Source organism: Saccostrea cucullata, unplaced genomic scaffold (assembly GCF_032062105.1).
Source record: "Saccostrea cucullata isolate Sc308-1 unplaced genomic scaffold, CSIRO_AGI_Scuc_v1 ctg616, whole genome shotgun sequence".
In the NCBI taxonomy this organism is placed as follows: Eukaryota; Metazoa; Mollusca; class Bivalvia; order Ostreida; family Ostreidae; genus Saccostrea; species Saccostrea cuccullata.
The window spans coordinates 141,427-166,342 of record NW_026929709.1 but is presented as its reverse complement, the minus strand read 5'-3'; the positions used below and the strand labels follow the sequence as shown (position 1 = coordinate 166,342).

Genomic DNA, 24,916 nt, shown 5'->3' with positions numbered 1-24,916 from the left:
AATGTCATAACACAAATGCACCTGAAAAAGTCTAAATATCAAAATTAACAAGGAGTACTATTACATTGGAGAAAAATTTTACTCCAGCGAAAACACTTTCTTTTTAAGACCCTGCAATGAAAAAATTTCTTGGTTTGTCATATTCAATATAGTCAATCACAAAATTTTTGAATTTTCCATCTGAATTTACCAACATGGACCAAAAAAGTGAGGATGTCCATTTTGGCACAACAAGTGTACCATGCGCTTTACACAAACCTAAATGATTAATAACATCTGGAATAAGAGAAACTGGAGAAACGATCCAAGAGTTAAATTTTTTCCAATTGAAACCAAATGCATCGACCCCAGAACTCCCTGGCGTCCAGAATTTACTAAAAAACTTTTTTACCTTGAAATTGTTACAATCTGCAAAAAGATCTACATCATAGGGCCCCCATTTTTTACTGAAAAATTGAAATATAATATCAGAAACAGACCAGTCATCAAAATCATAAACTTTGCTATAACAATCTGCTACACTATTTTCCTCTCTAGGAATCCACTCAACTTCTAATGTTACTTGATTCTGAATACAAAAAGCATAAATATTAAGTGCAATATCATGGAGCTCTTTTTTCATGCTACCAGAATTAACTATCTTAACTACATTTTGATTGTCAGTATAAAGTTTTACAGTTCTGTTGCTAATCTTATCTGTAGAAGATATTAAAGTTGTCTCTACTGCTTTCATCTCCCTCCAGGTAGAACTCTTTAGAGCTTCCACAGAAGTCCACATTTTATGCACTACACTATCTGCGAGTTCCACAATGTAACCAGCCGCTGCATACTTGCTTGCATCCGTAAAAACGATCCTTTGAGGAATGAAACTGCCTTTAAGAAAACATTTAGATGGCAAACATTGTAAATTGCGCAACCAGAAATTAAGTTCAGTCACAATTTCATCTGAAAGAACAATACAATGATCCCAAGAAACTGAATTGGCAATAACCATATGCATAACTCTTGTCATAATAGAACATACATTTCCTAAGGATTGCTGGAAAGAAATTATGTTTCCAGCTATGCTAGCTAGAACACGTGGAGTAATTTTCTCGGATGAAATAACTTCCCTGATTTTGCCTAATAATTTATCAATTTTAGATTGAGGTATGAAAAGCATACCATGTACAGTATCCCAAGAAAACCCCAACCATTCCATTGATTGACAGGGAGTCCAAATACTCTTATCCTCGTTAACCAAAAAACCTGCTGAAATTAAGTCTGCTTTAATAGCTGAAGACATAACTTTACATGATTCTAGATCGTTTGCTAACCCAAATCCATCATCTAAATAAACAACAATTTTATGACCTTTTGCTCTCCAATATTTCAACAAAGGCTTGAGCAGCTGTGTAAAAATAAAAGGAGCAGAGCTCAAACCAAAAGGAAGTACCGTGAAAGAATAATAGGTACTTTTCCAACAAAAACTCAAAAATTGAAAATGCAATGGATTTATGTCCAAATGATGATAACCGCTCTTAAGATCAAACTTGAACATAAAGTCATTTTTCTTGCAAAGTTTGATAGCGCTGCTAACACCCTCTAACTTAAATTTATTTTTTCGTACGCATTTGTTAACATGTCTAAGATCCAAAATAAGTCTTTTCTTGCCATGAGAATTTATAGAAACTGACAAAGGATTAACTATAGAAGGAACAGTACTACACCTTACAATGACTTTATTGCCTAACAAACTTCTTATTTCGTTGTCTACAAATTCCTCATGATCAAGAGAAGACTTATTGTTATGCAAAATAATCGTCTCTGGAAAACAATCAAAAGGAATACTATAACCATACTGAATAGTGTCAACTATATATTGTTCAGCATGCAATTGTTCTTTCCAAAAAGAAATGTTTTTTACTAATCTCCCTTTAACCGTTTGTAAATTAACATTTTCTTTTTCACAAGACAAAATATCTTTTACCAGTTTAGGTTCTTTGGTTATCTGTGGAGGGTCCGGTTTGTGTTGAAGTTGGCTTGCCGATCGCGAAAGGTTGGCTCTTTTTCTTGAGGGGACAGTTGACACTCCAGTGCCCGAACCCATTGCAATACAGGCATTGGTCTGGTTGTATTCTGTATGGGCTTGGTTGTGATCCTCCGAAGTTCCCGTATGAACTAAACTGCCTGGTGTAAGGAGTAAATCTTTGCTGGAAAAATTTGCTGCTATCTGTACGAAAAGGATTATTATAATTTCTTTTGTCAAACCTTTTCCTTTTAGCCCTGGCTTCTGCTTGCCGGAGTCGTTGACTTTCCTCTGTACTCTCCGTGATTGGGTCATCTTTGTACTCTTTAGCCACATCCCAGCCGTACTTATCTGCAATTCTTATAACTTTTTTCTGGTCGTTAATACGAAGAACAGCTTTTTTGATTATCTCTTTAGCATTCAAACTATCACCAAAGTCAATAAATTTATCAATACTTTCAAAGTCACTTTGTAAATCTGTTAAGAAGTTGTACCTTTCTTTGTGATGATCCAACTTAAAATCAACCGAACTTTCTCTGGATACACAAGTTGAATTTTTTGCTTCTAACTCCTTCAAAAGCAGCTTTTTGTTCTCTGCTAAAGCTACGTCTAACTTGCGGGAAAACAATTGGAATGCCTCTGCGTTAGTAAGGTCTTCATTCAAAGTTTGCGAACGGTTGCGGCTAGCCTCATTGTTGTTAGACGGACGTCTTTTTGGCTCATGAGGAACACTTTTCCCCGGGCTACCACGTGGAGATGGCTCACTATCTGAATCGGACAGATTCATCTATGTATCTAACTGATACGTAGTGGCTAACTTGTCGAATGACAAAAGAACACAAAACACGAGTTTAAATACCCTTGGACCGGTTCACCGCGTGCCGCAAAATAGACCCCAAAAGATATTTAAATTATTAAAGCACATACGTAAGATAAATAGAAATTACCAAAGTAATACATACTGACTTGATAGCCGAACCACTACACCCGCCGCCCCGCACGCCAAAGGAACCAGGTTCAACTCCCAGGAACACCAATCATTTTTTTTTTTTTTTTTTTTTTTTTTAATAGTCATTAATTAATAATGTAACCGAAAAGAAATTTATATATCTGTTGATGTTTGAGTGACCTTAACAAATGTACCGCATCGTCGCAAACCACGGCCAAAATTTACGATCCTATCCCATTTTGGGAGAGAGCTATATGCGGACTCCGGACCGTTACTTGAGACGAAAAGCTTTGTGGAAACTTTGATTAGTGAGAGGAGCTCAGTGTTACAAAATTATTGACCAGTACTCTCGGGGCTGTCTGATCTGCTTTCGATTGCCTAAAGACTAATATAGTATAAAGTCTGTGCCTGAGTGACGATGACCGAGAATTTGCATAAAATCATTGAGTAGATGGTTAGGGGGAGATAACTTTAACATTTATCATAGGAATATTATGAAAAATTCTTGAGGAATGTTCTAGTGGGTTAAAAGTCATTTACCTTAATTTAGCAGCACATAATCATTTGAAAAAATTTCTATCAGAAAACTAATTGTGAGTTTGTACATGCATGTATATATATGTGCAAAAATATGGTACATGTAAAGGGAAAAAGACTTTTTTGAGTCACAATAAATCAGCTTTACTGGACTTGGTCATTCAAATGTTAAGAGACGAGTGTTACTTCAAATAATTTCAGATGCTGGTTAACAAGGCAACTCAGTTTCAAAAATGATTGTTCACTGTTAATACTTTGTACAGTTCTATATCAATTAAAATGCTTTAAATAGAAGAATTCCCCTTCCAGCGATTGAATTCGTAGAATTTAAGATAGGTAAAAGAAAATTTTGAGTGGTAAAATAAAACGACTGTTCTCTGATTTCAGAGGATGCCAATAGTTGGTAACTGTACAATCACTGATAAAGTCAGACAATTTTACAGTACATGATTGTAAGAAATGTTGATTTTTAATCCAGTGACTACTAGTATATTAGAGAGATAGCTGTAAAATAAATTGACAGAAGTAAAACTGCATCTGCATGTAAACAGGTCTATAACATCATAACAGATCCTTTAAACTGGCCCTACAGATATAGGTATGTTGACCTGTAAATCAAGATTCACCTCATACTTCGGTTTCTTTTGAATTTCATAGGCAATACATTGAATTCTTTTGATATTATATTATTAATCATATTAAGAATAACTTAATTTTGATTTAATAGGCCGAGCGAAATTTATGAAACTTACAGAACACCACAACAAATAAAAAATGAAAATAATTCTCTCGTTAATCGTTTATTAACAAGTAATTTTAAAAATAAGAAATAATTATAAAAAAAAAATTCATCAAAAGAGCAAAATGCAAATCAAGACAAGGCCAATGATCTTATTAATCTTCATATAACTTTTCTGACCGTTATTAATATAAAGAGACAGACATAAATCTGCCCATTATCTTTGAGCACACAGAGATGTTAGGAAACCAATGGAAAGGGATATTCACTATGTGTATACTATCCACCATTTCTTGGCGGTGGCTTAAAACATTCTATCAGACATATATTAGAGAGACTGGGTAAAAGAATTCGACAGAAGTGAAACTAAGCTATAGATATAGGTATCCTGATCTTTTATATAAAACTCAACAATATGTTATAGTTACCAAGTTTATTATATATACAAAAACACAAATTGGATCATGGGGACTGACAAATGGCTAATAGAACGTAAATTATACTGATCTACTGATTTGTTTGAACTGATGGTAAAACATAAGAAGCAAACAAGTAATAAGAAATGCACGTAGAAAACAAACTTTAAAGGTACTTGGACACAGATTTGAAGTTATTATTTTCTCTATAATATTACGACTTATATATTTTAATAGCATTTCACACAAAAATTAATTAAAAATCTTACTTCATATAAAAGATTCCCGTGGGGATCCGGGTTAGAATAGGTCCTCAGTACCCCCTTGCTTGTCGTAAAAGGCGACTAAATGGGGCGGTCCTTCGGATGAGACCGTATAAACCGAGGCCTCGTGTCACAGCAAGTGTGGCACGATAAAGACCCCTCCCTGCTCAAAGGCCTTAAGTGTCGGGCATAGGCCTAAATTTGCAGCCCTTCACCGGCAATGGTGACGTCTCCATATCAGTGAAATATTCTGGAGAGGGACGTTAAACAGTATACAATCAATCAATCAATCATATAAAAGATATTTAAATTTCAAATTTTTCGGCGGGTTTGATTGACACATCCTTGCACTTTCACAAAGTAATTTTATTCTTAATCCTTAGGAAAAGTGGCAATCTCGTTTTGTATAAATGAAAAATATTAATACTATAATCCAGAAAATTCAGAGTAGACATGTTCGAAACCAAAACAAACACACAATATATTGTCAGTCCGTGCAGTTGTGGTAAGCAGACTGTGACGATTGAACGCACCCGGTGAATTCTAAACATAAACAATAACAAAACTCGTGCCCTGTTTACAAAAACTGTGTACATAACACGAGTGTGCTCGATTTGCTAAATTCTGTACGCAACTCTTAGTTCGGAATGACGATACTTGTGAAGGAGTGATAATGTTAAAATTTGTGAAAGTGCAAGGATGTGTCAATCAAACCCGCCGAAAAATTTGAAGTTTTAATAACTTTTAAATGAAATAAGATTTTTAATTAATTTTTGTGTGAAATGCTATTAAAATATATAAGTCGTAATATTATAGAGAAAATATTGACTTCAAATCTGTGTCCAAGTACCTTTAACCCCTGGAGAAAATTTGGGAGTTATTGGTTAAAAACATCAAGACTCTCTCATCATTTCCCGTGCTTCTGTTTGCTTGAATTTCATTGGCAATGCATCAAATTCTTTTGGTATGATATTATGAATATCAAGATACAAAATGACTTAATTTTGATTTACTGAGCCGAATGAAATGCATGAAACTTGCAGAACACCATAACAAATAGATGAACAAGAAGACATACCGGTATACAAGTCATAAAATTTTATCCTGTAATTAAATTTTACATTCAAGCAGTCTTTTGATATTTTAAAAATAGGAAAGATGGGTTTAGTCTTTGCACAAAATTGACTTGGATATTTTACAAATTGTGCAGTTTTTCACCTGTAAAGGACAAGGTAGGTTAATGGCCTAATCTGGCCCCTTATTTGATGTAAAAATCAGAACACTGGTGAAATTGTGGTAGTAAAATGATGCTTACTTTAAAACCAGCACTATTTACTTACTTACATGGAGGCCACAAGAGAGTGTGGATGTTGGACATTTTCCCGAATTTCCTCAATGCTGGCAGAATTTCATTATATTTGAGATACTTTTTTCTTTGTTAAACATAGAGCACAAGCTTGCCTGTCTGAGATTTTTACAAATAATCTGCATCTGATACAAGTGTATAATATATAAATTTAGTAGATAGGCAAACTTGTGCTATATATGTTTTCCGAAACAAAATGTGCTGTAAAATCGATGAAAATTTGCATAAAAATGAGAAAATTTGAAAATTGACCTATTTTCTGACCTCTCTGTGTATTTCAAACCTAAAAAACAATACTCATTTTGTGGCAGGGATGACAACAGGTATTTATTGATAAACTTCTACATCATTCTAAAAGACACCCAAATCAGGGGCCATGAAGGGGCTTAGCCATCTTATCCTTTCATAATATGTTAAATATTTTTTCTCAAGAGTTCACTTTATGGGTTAAACTTAAACATTTTACAAATATGTGAAGTTTTAAAGACTGAGTATCTGAATACAAGTGCCACATTTGATCTAGGCAAGAGAAACACACATTTCTGACAATTAATGACAGAGGGCACTTCATATTTCTATTCCTTTACTTAGTGTTGTTGTTGATGTAATTCTATATCAAATTTTAACATTGTGACAAAATTGCACACAATTCTCTTAATTGGCAAATGTTATTCAGGTACCCTATTGGAATATAAATCTATAAGGAATATTGTTGATTTGTGAAAAGTACTTGTTTGTGTTACATGTACATATTAATCCTTATTTGAACATTTTAACATACTGTATTAGTAGAATTTTTTTTAGCGAGTATTTAATTTTGGGTTCATTAGCGAGGGTGCTGAGATTGCTAAAACTGAATATCCCTAAAAGGTAATTGCTTTTAATTTTATTTGTAATAGCCATTTTAGTGAGCATTTCTAGTGAGCATTTTAAAATTACTTATCGTTAAAAATAAAATACCATTTTTTAAAGAGAAATCACTAAATTTGCACCTCGCTAAAATTTCTACTTATACCGTATCATTCATCAACGAAAAAGAAATAAATCTTATATTATTTTTGATACTGAATATCAGTATTTTTAATGAGCATCTGATTTTGGCTTTAGAACAATTATCAAAAAAAATATATTAGTAACAATTCAATCAGAATTATTTTCTGTGAAAATAAAAACTCATCCTTGAAATCACACAAATTTAATTATACAATGTACAAATACTAAATGACATTTTCCACTTTTTGGATAAAATCTTTAATTTGCTCGTTCCTAATTTTAAATGAATTCATACAGTATTGTTTATTCATAAAAAGTTGGAGCATTAGTCAATCACAAAACACACACTGTCCTCCTTTGTTCATACCATTAAATACAATTTGCAAAACCAGTACAAACTTTCACATCTCTGAATATAAATTGTGATTTACGGGTATATACTCAGTCTGGTAGAAATCTTTGTACATGTATTTGACTAACCTTATCCTTTTTTTTACATTCACTCTCACTAAAACAAACTTATCACACACAACGACCACAATGAAAAATCTGTTTCTAATGATCAACTATCATCATGTATCTTCAGAATTAGACTTTTCAGTAGCTGTCTTTTTCTTTTTATCCTCTGTTATATATTTTATAAAGTCCTCCACAGTCTCTATATTCTCAGATTCGTCTCCAGTTTTCGGGGACTTCTTGGCTTGAGGAAAAATCTCATGCATTCTCTCTTTGAATTCAACCAACTGAAATCAGAAGAAAAAATCTTGCACTATAAATCATTAATTCTTTCAACCTCCAAATAAATTGTGGGAGAATTTTTTTTTTTCAATTTTCTACTATGCAGTTTTGATCAAACAGTACCAATACTTTATCAACACTAACAGTAAATGAAATATTCACATTATTCTACACATAAAGAAAATGATTAGAATTTTTTCTTTGGATCTTAAACCAAGGTGGTGCTGAAATCATAAATATGTGAGCACATCTATATAAGTGCACTTCCTAGGTCAATATGGAAAATAAATACATTAAAAAAAAGCAAAAATCAATTTAGATCTAAATAGCCAGTGCTGGCGCCTTTTAGGGCGCTATGTTCCTTGTTTGACATTTAAAGCAAATGATAATTATAAAAAAAATATGGTTTCTGAGATGATCTCCCAAACAGATCAATGAACTGCGACATTGCAGGTAGTGCACGTTCCAGAACGGCCCGTGATGATTCAGACAAGCAGACGATGAAAAAATCCAATTTTCCATTGAAGTAATTATTTTTGTGTTGGCTTCACACTGTGACAGTACCTTGGCATTTGTAGGGGCTGATAATGCGCTGGGAAAGATGCCAGACATATATGGACAACATTTCAAACAAACATACGTGACCATTGTAAAACCCAAGGTAAGATATGGAGTACTATAATATTACAGTATCAAACGGTATCACAAGTTACATTTAAATGAAATGTTTTATTCCCCCTTATCAATTGATCAACAATTCAGAAAATTCAATAAACTTATTTTTCATAAAACACAGTATCCCCCTTATCATGCTTATTGTGTTATGTTTAGCATAAAGATAACACAAGAATGGATCATTCTATCAAATAGGTATCTTTAAATTTTTTCCGAAAGGTGGTAATAGCTTTTATATGTCCATATAATATGTAAAAACTGAAAATCTCACAATAGAACTAGAACAGAATAGTTTATATCTGATATATTAATACCATGAATAATAGACTCCATATTCTAGTCCAGTGATTAGCATAATCTAAGGAAAATAGGGAGGTGGTGGGTATAAAATACAGAGTAATCTTAAAGGATAAGACTGTATGCCAGTTTTATATCATTAGGAAAGTGGAGAGTAGCTTTTACAAGTAAAGCCATCATCAGTTAAGACTGCTGGCTGGTATATGTTTCCATCAACAATGTACTGAACAACTGCTATGAATCATTATGATTAATTGTACTTGGAAAAATCAATACCATTGATTTATTCCTTCCCAAAGCCAGGAGGGGTTTATAAGATTATAGTACCTGTATCTGGTATTTGTGGAATTCAGAGGACAAAGTTCAGATTAAACATTTTAGCATAAAGTATAGGTATTTTACCTATAAATAGAGACAATACATACTCTTTTCCATAGCACATCCTGTATTAGCCCAAGACACCAATATCAGCCAGAGGGCCATATCAGCCGAAGGACCGTGGGCTAATATTGGTCGAGATTTTTCTATTTATTTCTATTTATTTCATTGTAAAATTTTCATAGCCCATTGAGGCCGTATCCTACCCCCAGGAACCCTGAGTTGAACAAATTTGATTCTACTCTACCTGAGGAGGATTATTCCATAAAAAATGACTAATTATGGTATTGCTGTTCTGGAGAAGATGATTTTAAAAGATTTTCGTACAAATTTGATTGCCCATTATGGTCCCACCCTACCCCCATGAGTTTCATATTTTCTTGCCCACTGATTCTTGAGATTTTTTTTAAAAAGCCATGAATTTTATTTTAAGGATCTGTAATTTTCTTCCCTCGGAAAAAGGTGCGGCCCTTTATTTGAATAAATTTGAATCCCCTTTATCTAAGGACCTTTGAGGCTACTTTGGTTGTAATTAATCCAGTGGTTCATACAAGATGCCCAGGGGCCACATCGCTCATCTGAGCAACTGACTAGGTAAAAGCAAAAATCAGTTCAGCATTGAAGAGTTTCAATATAAAAGTGGGTTCAGGGGAGGGGGGTATTTGAACAAGCTTAAATCTATACTTCCTACAGATGCTTTTAAATTTATATGATACATAATAGCTTTGCTGTTTATAAGATGAAAATTTTTATTGATATAGCCTTTATTAGCTCACCTGAGCCGAAGGCTCAAGTGAGCTTTTCTGATCACATTTTGTCCGGCGTCCGTCTGTCTGTCTGTCTGTCCGTCTGTCTGTCCGTAAACTTTTCACATTTTCGACTTCTTCTCATTTGAACAAACTTGCCACAAAGTACCCTTGTGTGAAGGGGATTCAAGTTTGTTCAAATGAAGGGCCAGGCCCTCATTCAAGGGGAGATTATTTAGAATTAATGAAAATTTGGTGGCATGTTTTAAAAATCTTCTTCTCAAGAACCACTGTGCCAGGAAAGATGAAACTTATAGGGAAACATCCTCAGGTAGTGTAGACTCAAGTTTGTTCAAATCATGACCCCCGGGGGTAGGGCGGGGCCACAATGGCTGACAAAAGTTTTACATAGAAATAAACAGGAAAATTCTTTAAAAATCTTCTTCTCAAGAATGGCAAAGCCATAATTGATCATATTTATATGGAAGCATCCTCAGGTAGTGTAGATTCAAATTTGTTCAAATCTTGACCCCCGGGGGTAGGGCGGGGCCACAATGGCGGACCAAAGTTTTACATAGAAATATAAAGGAAAATTCTTTAAAAATCTTCTTCTCAAGAATGGCAAAGCCATAATTGATCATATTTATATGAAAACATCCTCAGGTAGTGTAGATTCAAGTTTGTTCAAATCATGACCCCCAGGGGTAGGGCGGGGCCACAATGGCCGACCAAATTTTTACATAGAAATATAAAGGAAAATTCTTTAAAAATCTTCTCAAGAATAGCAAAGCTATAATTGATCATATTTATATGGAAGCATCCTCCGGTAGTGTAGATTCAAGTTTGTTCAAATCAGTGGGGTAGGGCGGGGCCACAATGGCCGATTTTACATAGAAATAAACAGGAAAATTCTTTAAAAATCTTCTTCTCAAGAATGGCAAAGCCATAATTGATCATATTTATATGAAAACATCCTCAGGTAGTGTAGATTCAAGTTTGTTCAAATCATGACCCCCAGGGGTAGGGCGGGGCCACAATGGCCGACCAAAGTTTTACATAGAAATATACAGGAAAATTCTTTAAAAATCTTCTTCTCAAGAATGGCAAAGCTATAATTGATCATATTTATATGGAAGCATCCTCAGGTAGTGTAGATTCAAGTTTGTTCAAATCATGACCCCCGGGGGTAGGGGGGGCCACAATGGCCGACCAAAGTTTTACATAGAAATATAAAGGAAAATTCTTTAAAAATCTTCTTCTCAAGAATAGCAAAGCTATAATTGATCATATTTATATGGAAGCATCCTCAGGTAGTGTAGATTCAAGTTTGTTCAAATCATGACCCCTGGGGGTAGGGCGGGGCCACAATGTCCAATCAAAGTTTTACATAGATATATCTAGGAAAATTCTTAAAAAATCTTCTTTTAGCGAAGCTATGATTAGTCATGGGACTACTTTTGGATTTAAACTTTTCAATAATAAAACAGTTCTACTTTTTCCTAGCCAAAGTGCTCGGGTGAGCGATGTGGCCCATGGGCCTCTTGTATTCCTTTTTATTACACACTTAGTAATAAATACAGGTTTTTTGCATATGCGATATGGTTGACGTCACAATAGCCGTATCAGCCCTGCAGGGCTGATATGGATTTGCAGGGCTGATATAGGTTATCAGCCCTGCAGGGCTGATACAGATCAATATCACATCCTTAGTAAATTAAACCACAAAAACAGTACTTGTGATCATACACAATTTTTGGTGGGTTCATATTCTCTTTGAAAATAAGGTTAATCTTAATTTACAAATATATGTAATAGATTATTTTCAAATTACGGATCGAGTGCATTGAAATAGAAGTAGAAACAAAGCCAAATCTTGTGAGACAATAGACCATGCACATGTATGTAAGAAGTCCATGCATGAGTATTTACTTATTTTCTTCTCAGCTTACTGATGCTGTATTTTATTACTAAGTATGTAATAAACATATTAATACATACCCTTCTCCACATCACATCCTGTATCAGCCCTTGACCAATGTCAGCCCTCGGGCCTTCGGCCCTCTGGCTGATATTGGTGTCTCGGGCTGATACAGGATGTGATATGGAAAAGGGTATGTATTATTCTCTATGTATAACTATGATCCACTTTAATGGCTCCTCTATCTCATGGATTTACATTACCTTTTTTGATGCTCTTAAATTGATGATCAATTATGGCTTTGTTGTTCTTGTACAGAATTTTAACGATTTTTCCTAGGTATTCCTACATAAAACCCTGATCACCCATTGTGGCCTCACTCTACCCCAGGGGTTATGATTTGAACAAACTTGAATGTACACTACCTTAGGATGCTTCCATATAAATATGAACAATCACTTCTTCGCTGTTCTCAAGAAGAAGAAATTAAAATTTTTTTTTAAGTAATCCTTTAATCCTGTAATCCTGTAAATTTTTAAAGATTTTTCCTATGTATTCCTATGTTTAACTTTGATCCCCCATTGTTGCCCCACCATACCCCTGGAAGTCATGATTTGAACAAACTTGAATCTACACTACTCGAGGATGCTTCCATGTAAATATGAACAATCATGTCTTTGTTGTTCTTGAGGAGAAGATTTTAAAAGATGTTTTCTATCTATTCTTATGTTAATCTTTGATCCCCCATTGTGGCCCACCCTACACCAGGGGGTCATGATTTGAACAAACTTGAATCTACACTACCAGAGGATGCTTCCATATAACTATGACTAATCATGGTATTGCTGTTCTTCAGAAGAAAATTTTTAAAGATTTTTCCTATGTACTTCTATGTTAAACTTTGATCCCCAATTGTGGCCCCATCCTACCCCTGGGGGTCATAACTTGAGCAAACTTGATTCTACACTACCTGAGAATGCTTCCACATGAGTTTCATCTTTCCTGGCCCAGTAGTTCTTGAGGAGAAGATTTTCGAAAGATGCCACCAATTTTTCAATAATTCATAATTATCTCCCCTTAGAAGAGGACATAGCCCTTCATTTGCACAAACTTGAATCCCCTTTACACAAGGATACTTTGTGGCAAGTTTGGCTTTAATTGGCCCAGTGGTTCTTGAGAAGAAGATGAAAATGTGAAAAGTTTACAACAACGACAACAACAACATCAACGATGACGACAGACAACGGACAAATTTTTATCAGAAAAGCTCACTTGAGCCTTTGGCTCAGGTGAGCTAAACAAATTGAAAAGTTTACAGACAGGTTAGCAGACAAATGGATGCCAGACAAAATGTGATAAAAGCTCATTTGATCCTCCAGCTCAGTGAGATAAAAAGGTTGTCAGACATTATTGCGAGAGCACAAATATGCAGACGCATTGTTTTATATATTATAGTATATAATACTAGTAAAATCGCTTATGTGGCCCAACAGTAAAATAGCTTAGTTTTCTATTGTTAAGGACAGATGATACAAACATTTTTTCTTTGAAAAAGATTTAATATCATGTCACAAGTTTAGAAAAGTGGATGGTTCTTAGAATTTCTTCTCCTAAGATATTAGTAATATTTCAATGAACAAACAAATATAGACAAATCAAAGGTTTACAGGTGAAAATTTCAAAATATGTTACCATGGTGCTAAAAGTGTATATAAACTTAAGAAAAATATACCAAGCCAGGTGAATTTTATTAGGAAAAGCTAAATGGTAAAAATCAGCCTATGTGATATTGCTAATTTTTTGTCATTTTGATCTTCCTCTTAAAATTCACTTGGCTTGGTATATTTTTCTAAAGTTTATATTACACTTTTAGCACCAAGGTAACATATTCTGAAATTTGTTTTCACTTGTAAACCTTTACTGAATGTGATTTGTCTATATATGTTTTTTTATTGAAATATTACTAAAATTTCCCAAGTCTATTTCATTTTCGAGTTCTTCGGAGAAAAAATTCTAAGAAGCATCAACTTTTCTAAACTTGTGACATGATATTAAATCTTTTTGAAAGGAAAAATTTGTTTGTATCATCTGTCCTTAAGTATATACTGGCAAAATTGTTGGTGCCACAGGTCAACTTACATTGTTAACCCCCATGGCCTTTTTTACCAGAAAACAGACCAGTCCAGTTCCAGATATCGCCAGAATGGTTCCATATGCCAAGGCCTTGGAGGCCCACTTCATTTCTGCCCTACCAATATTGACCTACAATATAAATTTATATTATTCAATGTTGTTGCATAATTATTTTTTTTTTAATTTGAACAAACATATTTCTTGCAAGCTGTAAGATTCCCTGGTGACTTTGAAAGAGAAAACAGACACTCTTTAAATCATGCGTTAGATACATATAAGCTGCTTAAGCATTAAGATTAATATCATGTTAAATTCTGAATTGATCTAAAATGTTTGACACAACAAAACTTAATTCAAAGTTGTACAAAAATTTTTAAACATGCACAATTTTTTTAACCCTGAAAAATATCTTTGCTACCTAAGTAATTGAGAAACTTACTGTAAACTTGTAGCTGCAATAATGTAGCCCCTCCCCCCCTCCTTTTTTTTTGGGAGGGGGGGGGGACATCGGAGAGGGCTACATTATTGCAACTAGTAAACATGATGTGTCACAAAATGGCAAAATATGAATAGAAATAGTATATTTGATAGACAAATGTAATCTTAGCCACTTTAAGTTCTTATTCGTTCTTTATACAGAAGAAATATATAAAAAAGAAGCTCAGGGACCACAATGCTCACCTGAGTCACACTGGCTTAACCCTACATCAGGTTTTGCCTTATATATTTCTATAAAAACTTGGATTACATTTGTGACACTATCCTAACCCCTAGGGTCATCGAACAAACTTTAATCTACAGTACTTCAGGATACTTTCTTACTATACTTGTCAAAATTTCTAAGTCCCCACTTTTATTTTTTCTAAAAGTTCAAAACCTTAATATCAATGTATTAGTTACTTACAATTTTGCCTTTAATTTGCAATACTTACCTGTCAAGGCAAAAAAAATTGTAATTGAATGTGTAATTACTCGACCGTGACCGTTTTTGTTAAAAAGCATGAAGTTCGAGTTCCATATATTTTTCGGGTGTATTCTTCATATGTTTTACTTCCATATGTTCTCCATCGTTAATTGATAACGAAAAACAGAAAAAAGTTTGACTAAAATGCAGTGTATGTCCACACAACAATGTGAAAGTGAAGTTGAAATGGCCCAAGCTGGTCATGGTTAACGAAAGTTATGTTTCCTTTCACTGTATGACTTTATTTTACTTAAAACCTTTATAATTAATGCTCGGAAAACCTACAAAGCATACCTAAATTCCTTTTAATCATTAGAAATTGCTAGATTTTCAACAAACACAATAAAATCATCCTAAAGTTTATCAGAAAAATCAATAGAACTGGAAGCGGAAGTGCCCTCCCGTCAATGTCAAACTAGAGGAGTGGGGAATACATGTAATGAGACATTATGTAACTACCGGTATTGTAAGCAAGGCACAGCACTTTCAGTAAGCCCCCTTGTCATCCTAATCTCAACCCTAATTTACATGTATGGAAGAAGATAGACGGGTGTGTGAGACAGCTTTTCCAGCAGCAGAATCTAGCGGAACTAGAGGACGACCTAGTCTCCACATGGAAAAACATTCAATAAAAGATTTTTTTCTAAAATAGTGTGAAATTTTTGAGGAACGGTTGTCTTGCTTTGAATTCGTTTGAATGGAGGATAATGCAGTATTTAACGTTGTGAATTTTTAATTCCAGGGTGCCTTAATGTCTCTGCATATTGTGTTCAAGTGCTTCAATGAAATAAATTAAGTTCGAAAAATTGTTTTGCTACTTTTTTATCCTGTATACTTATTAAATTATACTGTAAAAATAATTCAATACAAGAGCGGTGTAAAGTTAAAACTTGCCTGTGGACTTAGAAATTTTGACTAGTATATATAAACATGACTAAACATCGGTCAGCTGAACTTAAGACAAAGATTTTTAAAATTGATTCAAGTCACCCATAGTGGCCCCGACCTACACTGTAACCCCACCCCACACCATCTCCGGGTCATGATCTGAACAATCAGGCATGAATGTACACAACCTGAGTATGAATCCCTATGAATATGAGTGATGATGGTTTCGTTAATCCTGAAATAGGGATTTTTAAAGACTTTTCCTATAATTATTCCAAGGAAAAACCTTGATTGCATATTGTGGTTCAAATCCAACTGTGCTTAAAAGCAAAAGAAAAAGTTAATGAAGATTATACTCTTAAAACATGAAACTAGAGGTACTGTGAGCAATGAGCTCACTAAATGATACCCCCCGCCTCCCATAATGTCGATGTGTTGCTTTATATTGTTTTACGGTAATGTGTAAAGAGGAATAACTCGTCCTATGAAATGTTATCCAGAAGCTTCTATTATGTGACGTCATAGGTAAACAAAAAATGGCAATGTCAATGTTTTGCTCTGGGAAACCTAAAATACGTGTCGAATAAAAAAGTTAAATAGGAGGTGCACAATGGCAATATGTAATAAAGATTCTGTGAAAGTTTCATTAAATTTCACTCAGTAGTATAAGAGGAGTTGCGGATAAGAGAAAAAGCGTAACAGACGGACGGACGGACGTACAGACGGACGGACGGACAGACGGACGGACGGACGGAAATCCCGATCACTATATACCCTCCCGCTTTTCAAGCGGGGGGTTTAAAAATGTTCTTATAAACATATTAATAGTAACAAAACTAGAGGTATTGTGAGCGATGAGCTCACTAAATGATACCCCCCGCCTCCATATAGTTATAATGGCAAAGTCCATGTTTTGCTGTGGCCGGAAAACCCAAAATATGTGTCGGATCAAAAAGTAAAATAGGAGGTGCACAATGGCAATATGTAATAAAGATTCTGTGAAAGTTTCATCAAATTTCATTCAGTGGTATGAGAGGAGTTGCGGATAAGAGATGGGTACCCAAAAGCGTAACAGACGGACGGACAGACAGACAGAAGGACGGACGGACAGACGTACAGACGGACGGAATTACCGATTACTATATACCCTCCTGCTTTTCAAGCGGGGGGTATAAATATTTATAGTAAATTCATATAGCTCTATACATCCAGCGAAAGAAAATGTAGAATCAATAATATACTGAGTATACTGATCATGCTGATAGATAGAGTAATTCCAGCTGTTTTTTAAAGCAAGATATTCTATATACTAATCTTTTCTGCAGACAGCAATTATCAAATTTTTTTTGTCTGAGATGATATTATATACTGTAGATTCCTTATTTTTCGTGAGTACTTTTTATCGCGAACTGGGTCTTTCACGTCAAATCGCGAGAATTATAATTCGTGAATGGACGGTTGATCAACAGAATTTACATAGATTTCAGCACCATAAAAATAAAAGTGAGTAATATTTTTTTGTGAGTGACACTTCTCGCGAAATTACACAGAAATAAATTCTTCACGTATAATTAAGAATCTACAGTATATTAATTCATATGATGTACTTGATGATTAAAGTTTTTACATGACTACTTTGGTACAAGATTAAATGTTTGTTTTGATTTGATATGCACATGTAACCTCGCTGCATCTTTATTTAAATCTAATGATTTAACATGGGAGTGGAGAGTTCAACCACCCAACCAGAATTTTATTATGGCCTTTACCACTGAGTTCAGTATTGCGAACATTCAGCATGACACTTTGTGTCATATTGTACTCAGCTGCTGAATAATTCATCACCTGAATGAAAATTCTGACCACCCAATATCCCTCTCTTTGGCGGCAGAATTTTTCCATCATTTTGAGTACTGCAATCATTGGAAATTTATCATCACAAAAGGCAGACTTTAGAAGCAGGGCTCTCTCCCAAAAATCAATACCATTACAACAAGTTGCATCTAAAGCTCTGTTTCAGGCATCATATAGTTAGGAGGAAAAAAATTTCTCTATCCAATCAATTTCTCGGAAAATCTAAAAAGAGAAGGGAATCAGTGGCTATTTTCTTGACTCTCTGGGAACTTAAAGGTATATGACAGGCCAACAATCCATTGGCATGGTCCACCAACAGGGGAAGGTAAGGCGTGATGACTGTAGATCAGGTTAGAAATCGCTGTAATACTGAAGCCATGTGATTGCCTTGCTGCATGATCCAATATTATTATAATCAGGGTGTTTTACATGACACTGTCAACAGATCAAATAGCTGACAAGCAACCATCATTGTGTTCAGTATAACAAGACCAGTCTACTGTTAATAAATCTCCAGACCTGACTATACTTGATAGGAGTAAGATCATGTAACCTCATATTAATGCATTTGTAGAGTATATCTGTAAGACTAAAGAACACAGTACAGTAGGAATCAAATGATTAAAGCCTGCACCCACTTATACACAGATATAACACATCATACACAACATATACATGTATTCCATGATGCATGTACTCAAGACAGGAGTCAGTGACAAGTTTATATATAAGCTAAAATGTTAACAGTCAAATGTCAAATGGATGTCTTTTTACAAGGGATAGTTCAATGCACTTTTGTTATTCTTTAATCATGTCTGCCTTTCATGTACTTTTAATTCCAGTTGCATGAATTAGAATATTTGGTGATGCTGATTTTTTTAATCATATAAATAAAAGTATGGTATAAATTGTAAAGTCACATATTTTCAAGTGGAGAATTTTTTGTTGTTTGAGGAAAAAATATGGGTTTGTGGGGGGTTATTTTATGAATAAAGAATTGGTGAAGAGTGCTGTAACATATGTATTATGTGAAAAATTACAATTCATGGTGGACTTAAATTTGTGGGTCTCTTTATTCCTCAAAAACGATGAAAATTAAACCCCCACAAAAATCGGTTACTTCACAGTAGGCTTGTTTAGACAATAGCCTAAGTAGTTTGAGTGAAGTATGGACTTAACAGAACTACTAATTTTCCCCTTGCACATTCTAGAATTCCATGTGAAACATCGAGACTATCAGGCTAGGACTGCCATCATGGTGTATACTGTGTGAACTGTGAATATGATACATCTGACTCTCCGTATATCTCCAATGTATAGGTTATTACACTGATACACCTAACCCTGTACAGTGAAAAAATCACAGTTACACCCGCAGACCGTCTGTCTTGTATGATTTCTTATAAAATCATAATAGTTCTCCATTTGTCAGTCCTTCACACATTCTTTTTTTTTTTTTTTAACAGTTTCATTTTAAAAGGTACATACATGTAGCCTCACAGTTTTAGGGGGACATATTTTTGGTTCGGAGTGTAAATAATGTGGAAGACTAATGTGCAAGAAGGTACTGGAATTATGATTCAGTTCTAGGGATTCACAGAAGCATAGGACTTTCCCTATGTTTCTAGAGGTACATGTACATGTAGGTTAAAAAAAAGTCCTTGATGTGTAATGATATACACTGTATTAAGTAATTAGACATGTCTTGTACACACCTCCTGTATAAGGGCAATCATTGTTGACCAGTAATCTATACCTATCAAAGAATTTTTTAGGGTGTAGCTGAGATATCGCAAGAGCTAAAGATTGGGGGGGGGGGGGGATTGCCAACTTAGCCAGCGTACAGTAATTTTTCTGTAGCAGAGACCATTCAGGATATTAACAAAAAATACAAATGACTAGACACAGATGAAAAACAGGGAGACCATGACATGTTCTTCAATGATCAAAACTGATATATCTTCCACTGAGAAAAGTGCACAAATACCGGTAATTCATTCTAAAGAAAATGAAATTAAAATAATAGCAAACCGTGCCCAGATACTAATCTAAATGGCACTGTACTGTGGTGAAAGATTCATTATCATGTTGTATTGTTACACTTTTCCCTGGTTTCTGACTTACTGGTGTAATGGTACTGCCATCACCTTTCTTGGCTGCTAGGGCATATGCACTCTTGAACTGGAAGTAAGTAGCTAGACCTACTACTGATGTCAGAAGGAATCCCTCTGAAAGCAGGAATTATGTATTAATACCTCTATAAAATATAAACATCACAGATTCTCAGTACCGGTAACAACAGAAACTTGGCCAATATCCATTTTAAAATGACATTTTTTTTTAATAAAATCTGTAAAACTCATTTGTAAATAAAGATATTAAAAACCTCCATATTTTTTTCTCAAATGTAAATTTATGGCTAATAAGTAAAAATTCATCATGTTCATAAACCTGTTATATTTTTCTAAATAGCCATTTACCAAGGAATAGATTTTGAGCTATCTGCTCAAGGAGAAATAAGCTCTCAACACAATCATTCAATAACAGCATTCAGTTTTCCTCCCTTTCATCTCAAAACTTTTCTGATTTTATCCAGATCTTGAGGTGACACAAGTCTGCTTTGGTAGAATAAAGCATCTAATCATAATGTCTATTCAGACACTCACGAGTGTATTGTCCCTCTCGACAGAAACTATTTCCCTTGCATGGCTAGATCACGGAAATAGTTGCCTTGGAAGACCATCCTTATAATCATAAAATATATAGGTGTATGATTTTAAATTATTTTCGGCAGGTACACAGTGATATTTTTGGTAAATTTTAATATTTATGCATGCTTTCTGAGAATTTTTCCCATGCATGAATTTTGTAATTTTCACATGAATTATTGATATTTTTTCAGGTTATATATTACATAATATTTATTCGTGCTTTTAGAGAATTTTTCCCATGCATGAACATGATAATTTTCACATGAATTATTGCTTGATTGTAATCAAAATTTAACTTTCAGGTTATATGCAATACATCCATAATAGCGAAAACAGTGAGCACGACCGTCGGCACTGTTCGCACGACCATTGTATTTCTTATTATGGCGTTCGTTTTTTCGTCTTAAGTTCGGCATGCACTTTTGGTAAGAAAACATCGACTTTCTCTCTGATGTTAACACAATGCATTGGCAAATAGTATATATATTCAGATATTCAAAATTTGCACACTTTTAGAGTGTGTTGTGATAAAATTCCATGTCTTATGTTTTTTTTGATGTCATTTTTATCTTAACAATATGTACTGGCAACGTTAATGTACGGATATAGTCTTCATTTCAGGAAATGCACTTTTGCATCAAATTATTTTTACTTCATGGAAACAACCTGAGATAGTGGTCTTCAGACGTTAAGAAAAAATTGATTTATTCTACAGGACTTGCCTTGATTTTAATGGATTCATCGTTAGCCTGGTTGTGTTCATCTTTGTTTCGGCGTGGCATTGCAATATCAACACTGCAATCAAATCTTAAATATGGGTTTAATAGGAGTGTTAAAAGTTTTTCTAAATCCAAAATTTCAACGAAAATAGACATCAGATTTAGAAGAAATCATGAAAAATACTACTTTCATAAATATGTTTAATAAGGGATATTGGGTTTTAAAACCCCATGTGTCCTTTAAAAGGGTGATGATGTAAAAAATAGTTGTTTCATGTACATTTTAAAAAATGTACGAGTAAAACAATATGCGTTTCAGTATATAAACAAGTCATTTTAATAAAATATTTACTTACTATTTTGGAAAGCATTTGATCATTTTCAAATTAAACACTCTTTTATAAAAAAACTTGTCATAAAACCTTATTTTATACTGTTATACCCTCAAATTAAACAATTATGTTGATATTTAAATGTTAATAGTTCCCTTAAAATACTACTTATAAAAATCATCAAGTTTTTATGGAGTATGTAGTAAATATTGACGTATGTATCTAAACGATGATAGACTGTTGATAAAGACCACATGTGCCCCCCCAACCCCCAACCCCAACCCCCTCCCCCACCGTGTTCCGTACTCCAAGGGTTCTTTGACTTTTTTTTAATAAAATATTTTTCTATGACATATTTACAAAGTATTTCTTCTAAAAAAAATCAGAAATCTAAGCTAAAACTTGCCTTTTATAAAAATCCATACCCTCTGATACCAAAACAGAAGTGTTTTAGTATTAGAAGGTATGATTTTTTATTCTAAACCTGTGATAAAGGGCCTTTATAAAAACAACATTTGAATAATTTTGTGTATGACGGCACTTTATTTTGGTTGAAAAATATTTTTTTTCAGAATTTTATTAAATTTATCCATCCAATATCGATGACTTCATGGTGTGATTGCTGAAATATAAATGTGGGATTCCATTTTATTTTTTACAAACTTTTAAGAAATATATATTCATTTCAAGAGTTTCATTGTTATACCTGGGTATGAACACATGATCAAATCCTATAATGCCAAAAGGTGCGATGATATTTCTACTCTAATAAAGATTATGGCTCTTTGATTCACTGTTTACATTTAACACAATTTGATCATCGCTGCAGATTTTGTCAGCATATATGTGCGAGTGTATGCACTCTGTGGGTCAAGGTTTAGGAGGTGCCCTGGTAGTAACGTATGTTATCCCCACCTCCCCAGATCATCGCGAGCAAGTGTGTAAGTTAGTATCTACCCTTGGTGATCCGCAAAAGTGGCCAAGTGATCACCCCCCTTTCCTTTATTTTTTTGGTTTCTATTAATCTTCATATATAAAGATTTGTTTCTTTTTTATGGCTAATAAACTGCTTTATTTACATATTTGAAACAGGTAAAATCATAGGTAAATGGCACACTTGAACATTGATTTTTGTGGTGCGTCCATATATTTTATACATGTTTTAAAATAATCAATTATAACATATCCATGAATTTCAAACTGTACCGTAAAAAGAAAGGGATGTGTGACTGTGGGGTATCATTTGTTAAACACACGTTTAGCAAACGAACACCTTACGATCCGTTATTTTTGGAATATATTGTCGTTTAAAATTAGAAATTCAAATAATGAGTACACGACAATTAATAAAAGACAGTATTATTAAATTTTGAGCAATATGATATAGCATATATTTTATCTTAAAGTTAATAAATAAATTTAAAAAAAAAAACAAAATGTAATATATTAAAAATATAACGTGAGATGTTTCGCGCTGAAATCGGTATATGACTTAAAAAATGCGATTGCTATTTGCACACGTCGTTAAATTTTTTTTCTACCTATGTGCACGACGGTCGTGTATATATCTCAGCAATTTGCATTAGCTATTCGCACGACGGTCGTGTAAATAGACTTTCTTTACTATGCGCACGACGGTCGTGTATATATCATTGGCCGCAGATTAAACCTTCATAGTTAAAGTTAAATTTGCACTGTTCAGACTTCCTTTTGCTAATACAACACACATATGCTGACATATGTGATGTCAGAGTCTTAAATGTAGCAGATGTCACCTGCAGTTTGGAAAGCATGATCTAAATTAAACCTGAAAATATCTGCACTTATAGCCCTAATAAGGCTAATGCTCACACTGTTAATTAATGCTGTACACTTGAGTATTAAGTATAAGTCAGGCTGTTATAATGCTGACTTTTCTCCAGTAAGGGGAAGCAATATGTCCAACTGCTACTAAACTTGCGTAAAGGGCATAGAATGATAGATCTAAATCAGAATTTTATCTTTATCTTTGGCCAAGCTTACCATTTTATACAAATGTATAATTATCAATTAAGTCTATGAACACCTCTAGCTCTATTTCTACTCTAATAAAGATTTGTTGAATTTGATAACACAGTCTGAGTTTTGTCTGCTAGCTCAGGTTTATGCCTGGTTTATGCATGAGACATACATGACCTTCTGTATCTTTTTTAAAGAAGCAAATAAACATTTAAAGCTATTTTTACAATACTAACTTTTAAATTTGTCTTTCCTTCGATTCCACTTTTCATCTGCACTTTCAATGACTGCAGTTGTCGTTTGAGAAGGTCCTACCTGATCAATACCACTTTCTCTCCCATCAGCATGCACAACATGCTGGATGGGCGGCGCCATATTGTTTACAATGTGAAGGACATTGAAAATACTTAAAAGCCAAAAAATTATTTAGATACACATGTTGTCCTTTATACATCATAAAAGCACACCAGATTTGACGTTTACGATTTTTGGTGCTTTTCAAGAAATAGATTTAGTCTTTACTTTTTTTTACTTCGCGCATGCGCAAATAAATTTATTATCAATAACAAGAGAATGGTTTCCTGTGGAACGAGATCATGTCGAAATAACCGAGTGTGGCCTTAGGGTTGCCTCAAGTAATGTTCATCTTGTGATTTTCTGTTTTTGTAGAAACACAGACTTTGCAATGACAAGGTTTCCGATAAAAGCTCACCGTGGGAAATGGATACCTCTCCTCTCCCAGTGAAGGAAAACTCTTATGTTGCCGTGGCCACGGACAGAGTTTCCGAATATTCCGACACAGGCTCCACAAAGAAAATGCCGAAAAAAATGACTAGAAAGTGGGAAGTGTTCCCTGGGAAGAATAAATTCTGTTGCAATGGGCGGATCATGATGGCGCGGAATACTGGAATATTCTACTTCACTTGTATATTAATTGTAGTGACAAGTGGTTTATTTTTTGGATTCGAGTGAGTGATTTGGGTGTTGTGTAGTTACATGTAGTAGGACCTAGAGTAATGTTCAATTAAGTCTTTCTAACTAAAAGCTTCACTTTTTATGATAAGATATTTTGTCAGAGCATAAGACCAACTGTTAAAAACAATCATTTTCGTCATTTTGTGTCCATGTACACTTTAAGTTTTACCAAGTGACAAAAAATTTAGCAGATACTGTACATACATTTTATGACAGAGAATTAAAACTACCTACTTAACCTACCAGGATTGAACTGAATGGTAATATTTCTGCTTACGATGTTAACAGGAAACTGAGCTTCAGTTAATGATGACGGTTT

General features: G+C 34.1%; 3 protein-coding genes and 1 long non-coding RNA gene across 12 annotated transcripts in view; 1 reads left to right on the top strand and 3 right to left on the bottom strand.

Moving 5' to 3' along the window:
* Positions 1-736: 736 nt before the first annotated feature.
* LOC134281916 (uncharacterized) lies at positions 737-2,795 on the bottom strand. Its single transcript, XM_062764341.1, has 2 exons — positions 1,970-2,795; positions 737-873 (listed from the first exon to the last, which is right to left on the bottom strand). Exon 1 carries the CDS (start codon positions 2,793-2,795, stop codon positions 1,974-1,976), a length of 822 nt encoding a protein of 273 aa, XP_062620325.1. The 3' UTR covers positions 737-873; positions 1,970-1,973.
* A 1,856-nt stretch (positions 2,796-4,651) lies between these two features.
* Positions 4,652-6,240, bottom strand: LOC134281925 (uncharacterized). Its single transcript, XR_009995193.1, has 2 exons — positions 5,763-6,240; positions 4,652-4,813 (listed from the first exon to the last, which is right to left on the bottom strand). It is a non-coding gene; the product is annotated as an uncharacterized LOC134281925 (long non-coding RNA).
* A 1,217-nt stretch (positions 6,241-7,457) lies between these two features.
* Positions 7,458-24,346, bottom strand: LOC134281924 (transmembrane protein 242-like). The gene is made up of 4 exons (XM_062764358.1): positions 23,859-24,346; positions 19,987-20,090; positions 14,163-14,285; positions 7,458-8,014 (listed from the first exon to the last, which is right to left on the bottom strand). The coding sequence occupies exons 1-4, from the start codon at positions 23,995-23,997 to the stop codon at positions 7,844-7,846; spliced, it is 537 nt and encodes a 178-aa protein (XP_062620342.1). The 5' UTR covers positions 23,998-24,346; the 3' UTR covers positions 7,458-7,843.
* The window catches only part of LOC134281923 (palmitoyltransferase ZDHHC14-like), a 30,487-nt gene continuing 14,122 nt past the window's right edge, over positions 8,552-24,916 (top strand). For 4 of the 9 annotated variants that reach the window (XM_062764355.1, XM_062764351.1, XM_062764356.1 and 1 more), the window contains exons 1-2: positions 8,553-8,670; positions 24,292-24,590. In XM_062764355.1, the coding sequence (XP_062620339.1) occupies positions 8,611-8,670; positions 24,292-24,590 (359 nt within the window). In that variant the 5' untranslated portion in view covers positions 8,553-8,610. Of the gene's footprint in view, positions 8,671-18,099; positions 18,188-24,291; positions 24,591-24,916 lie in introns of those variants that run through there. The other 5 variants (XM_062764357.1, XM_062764354.1, XM_062764349.1 and 2 more) reach the window with 3 other exon arrangements.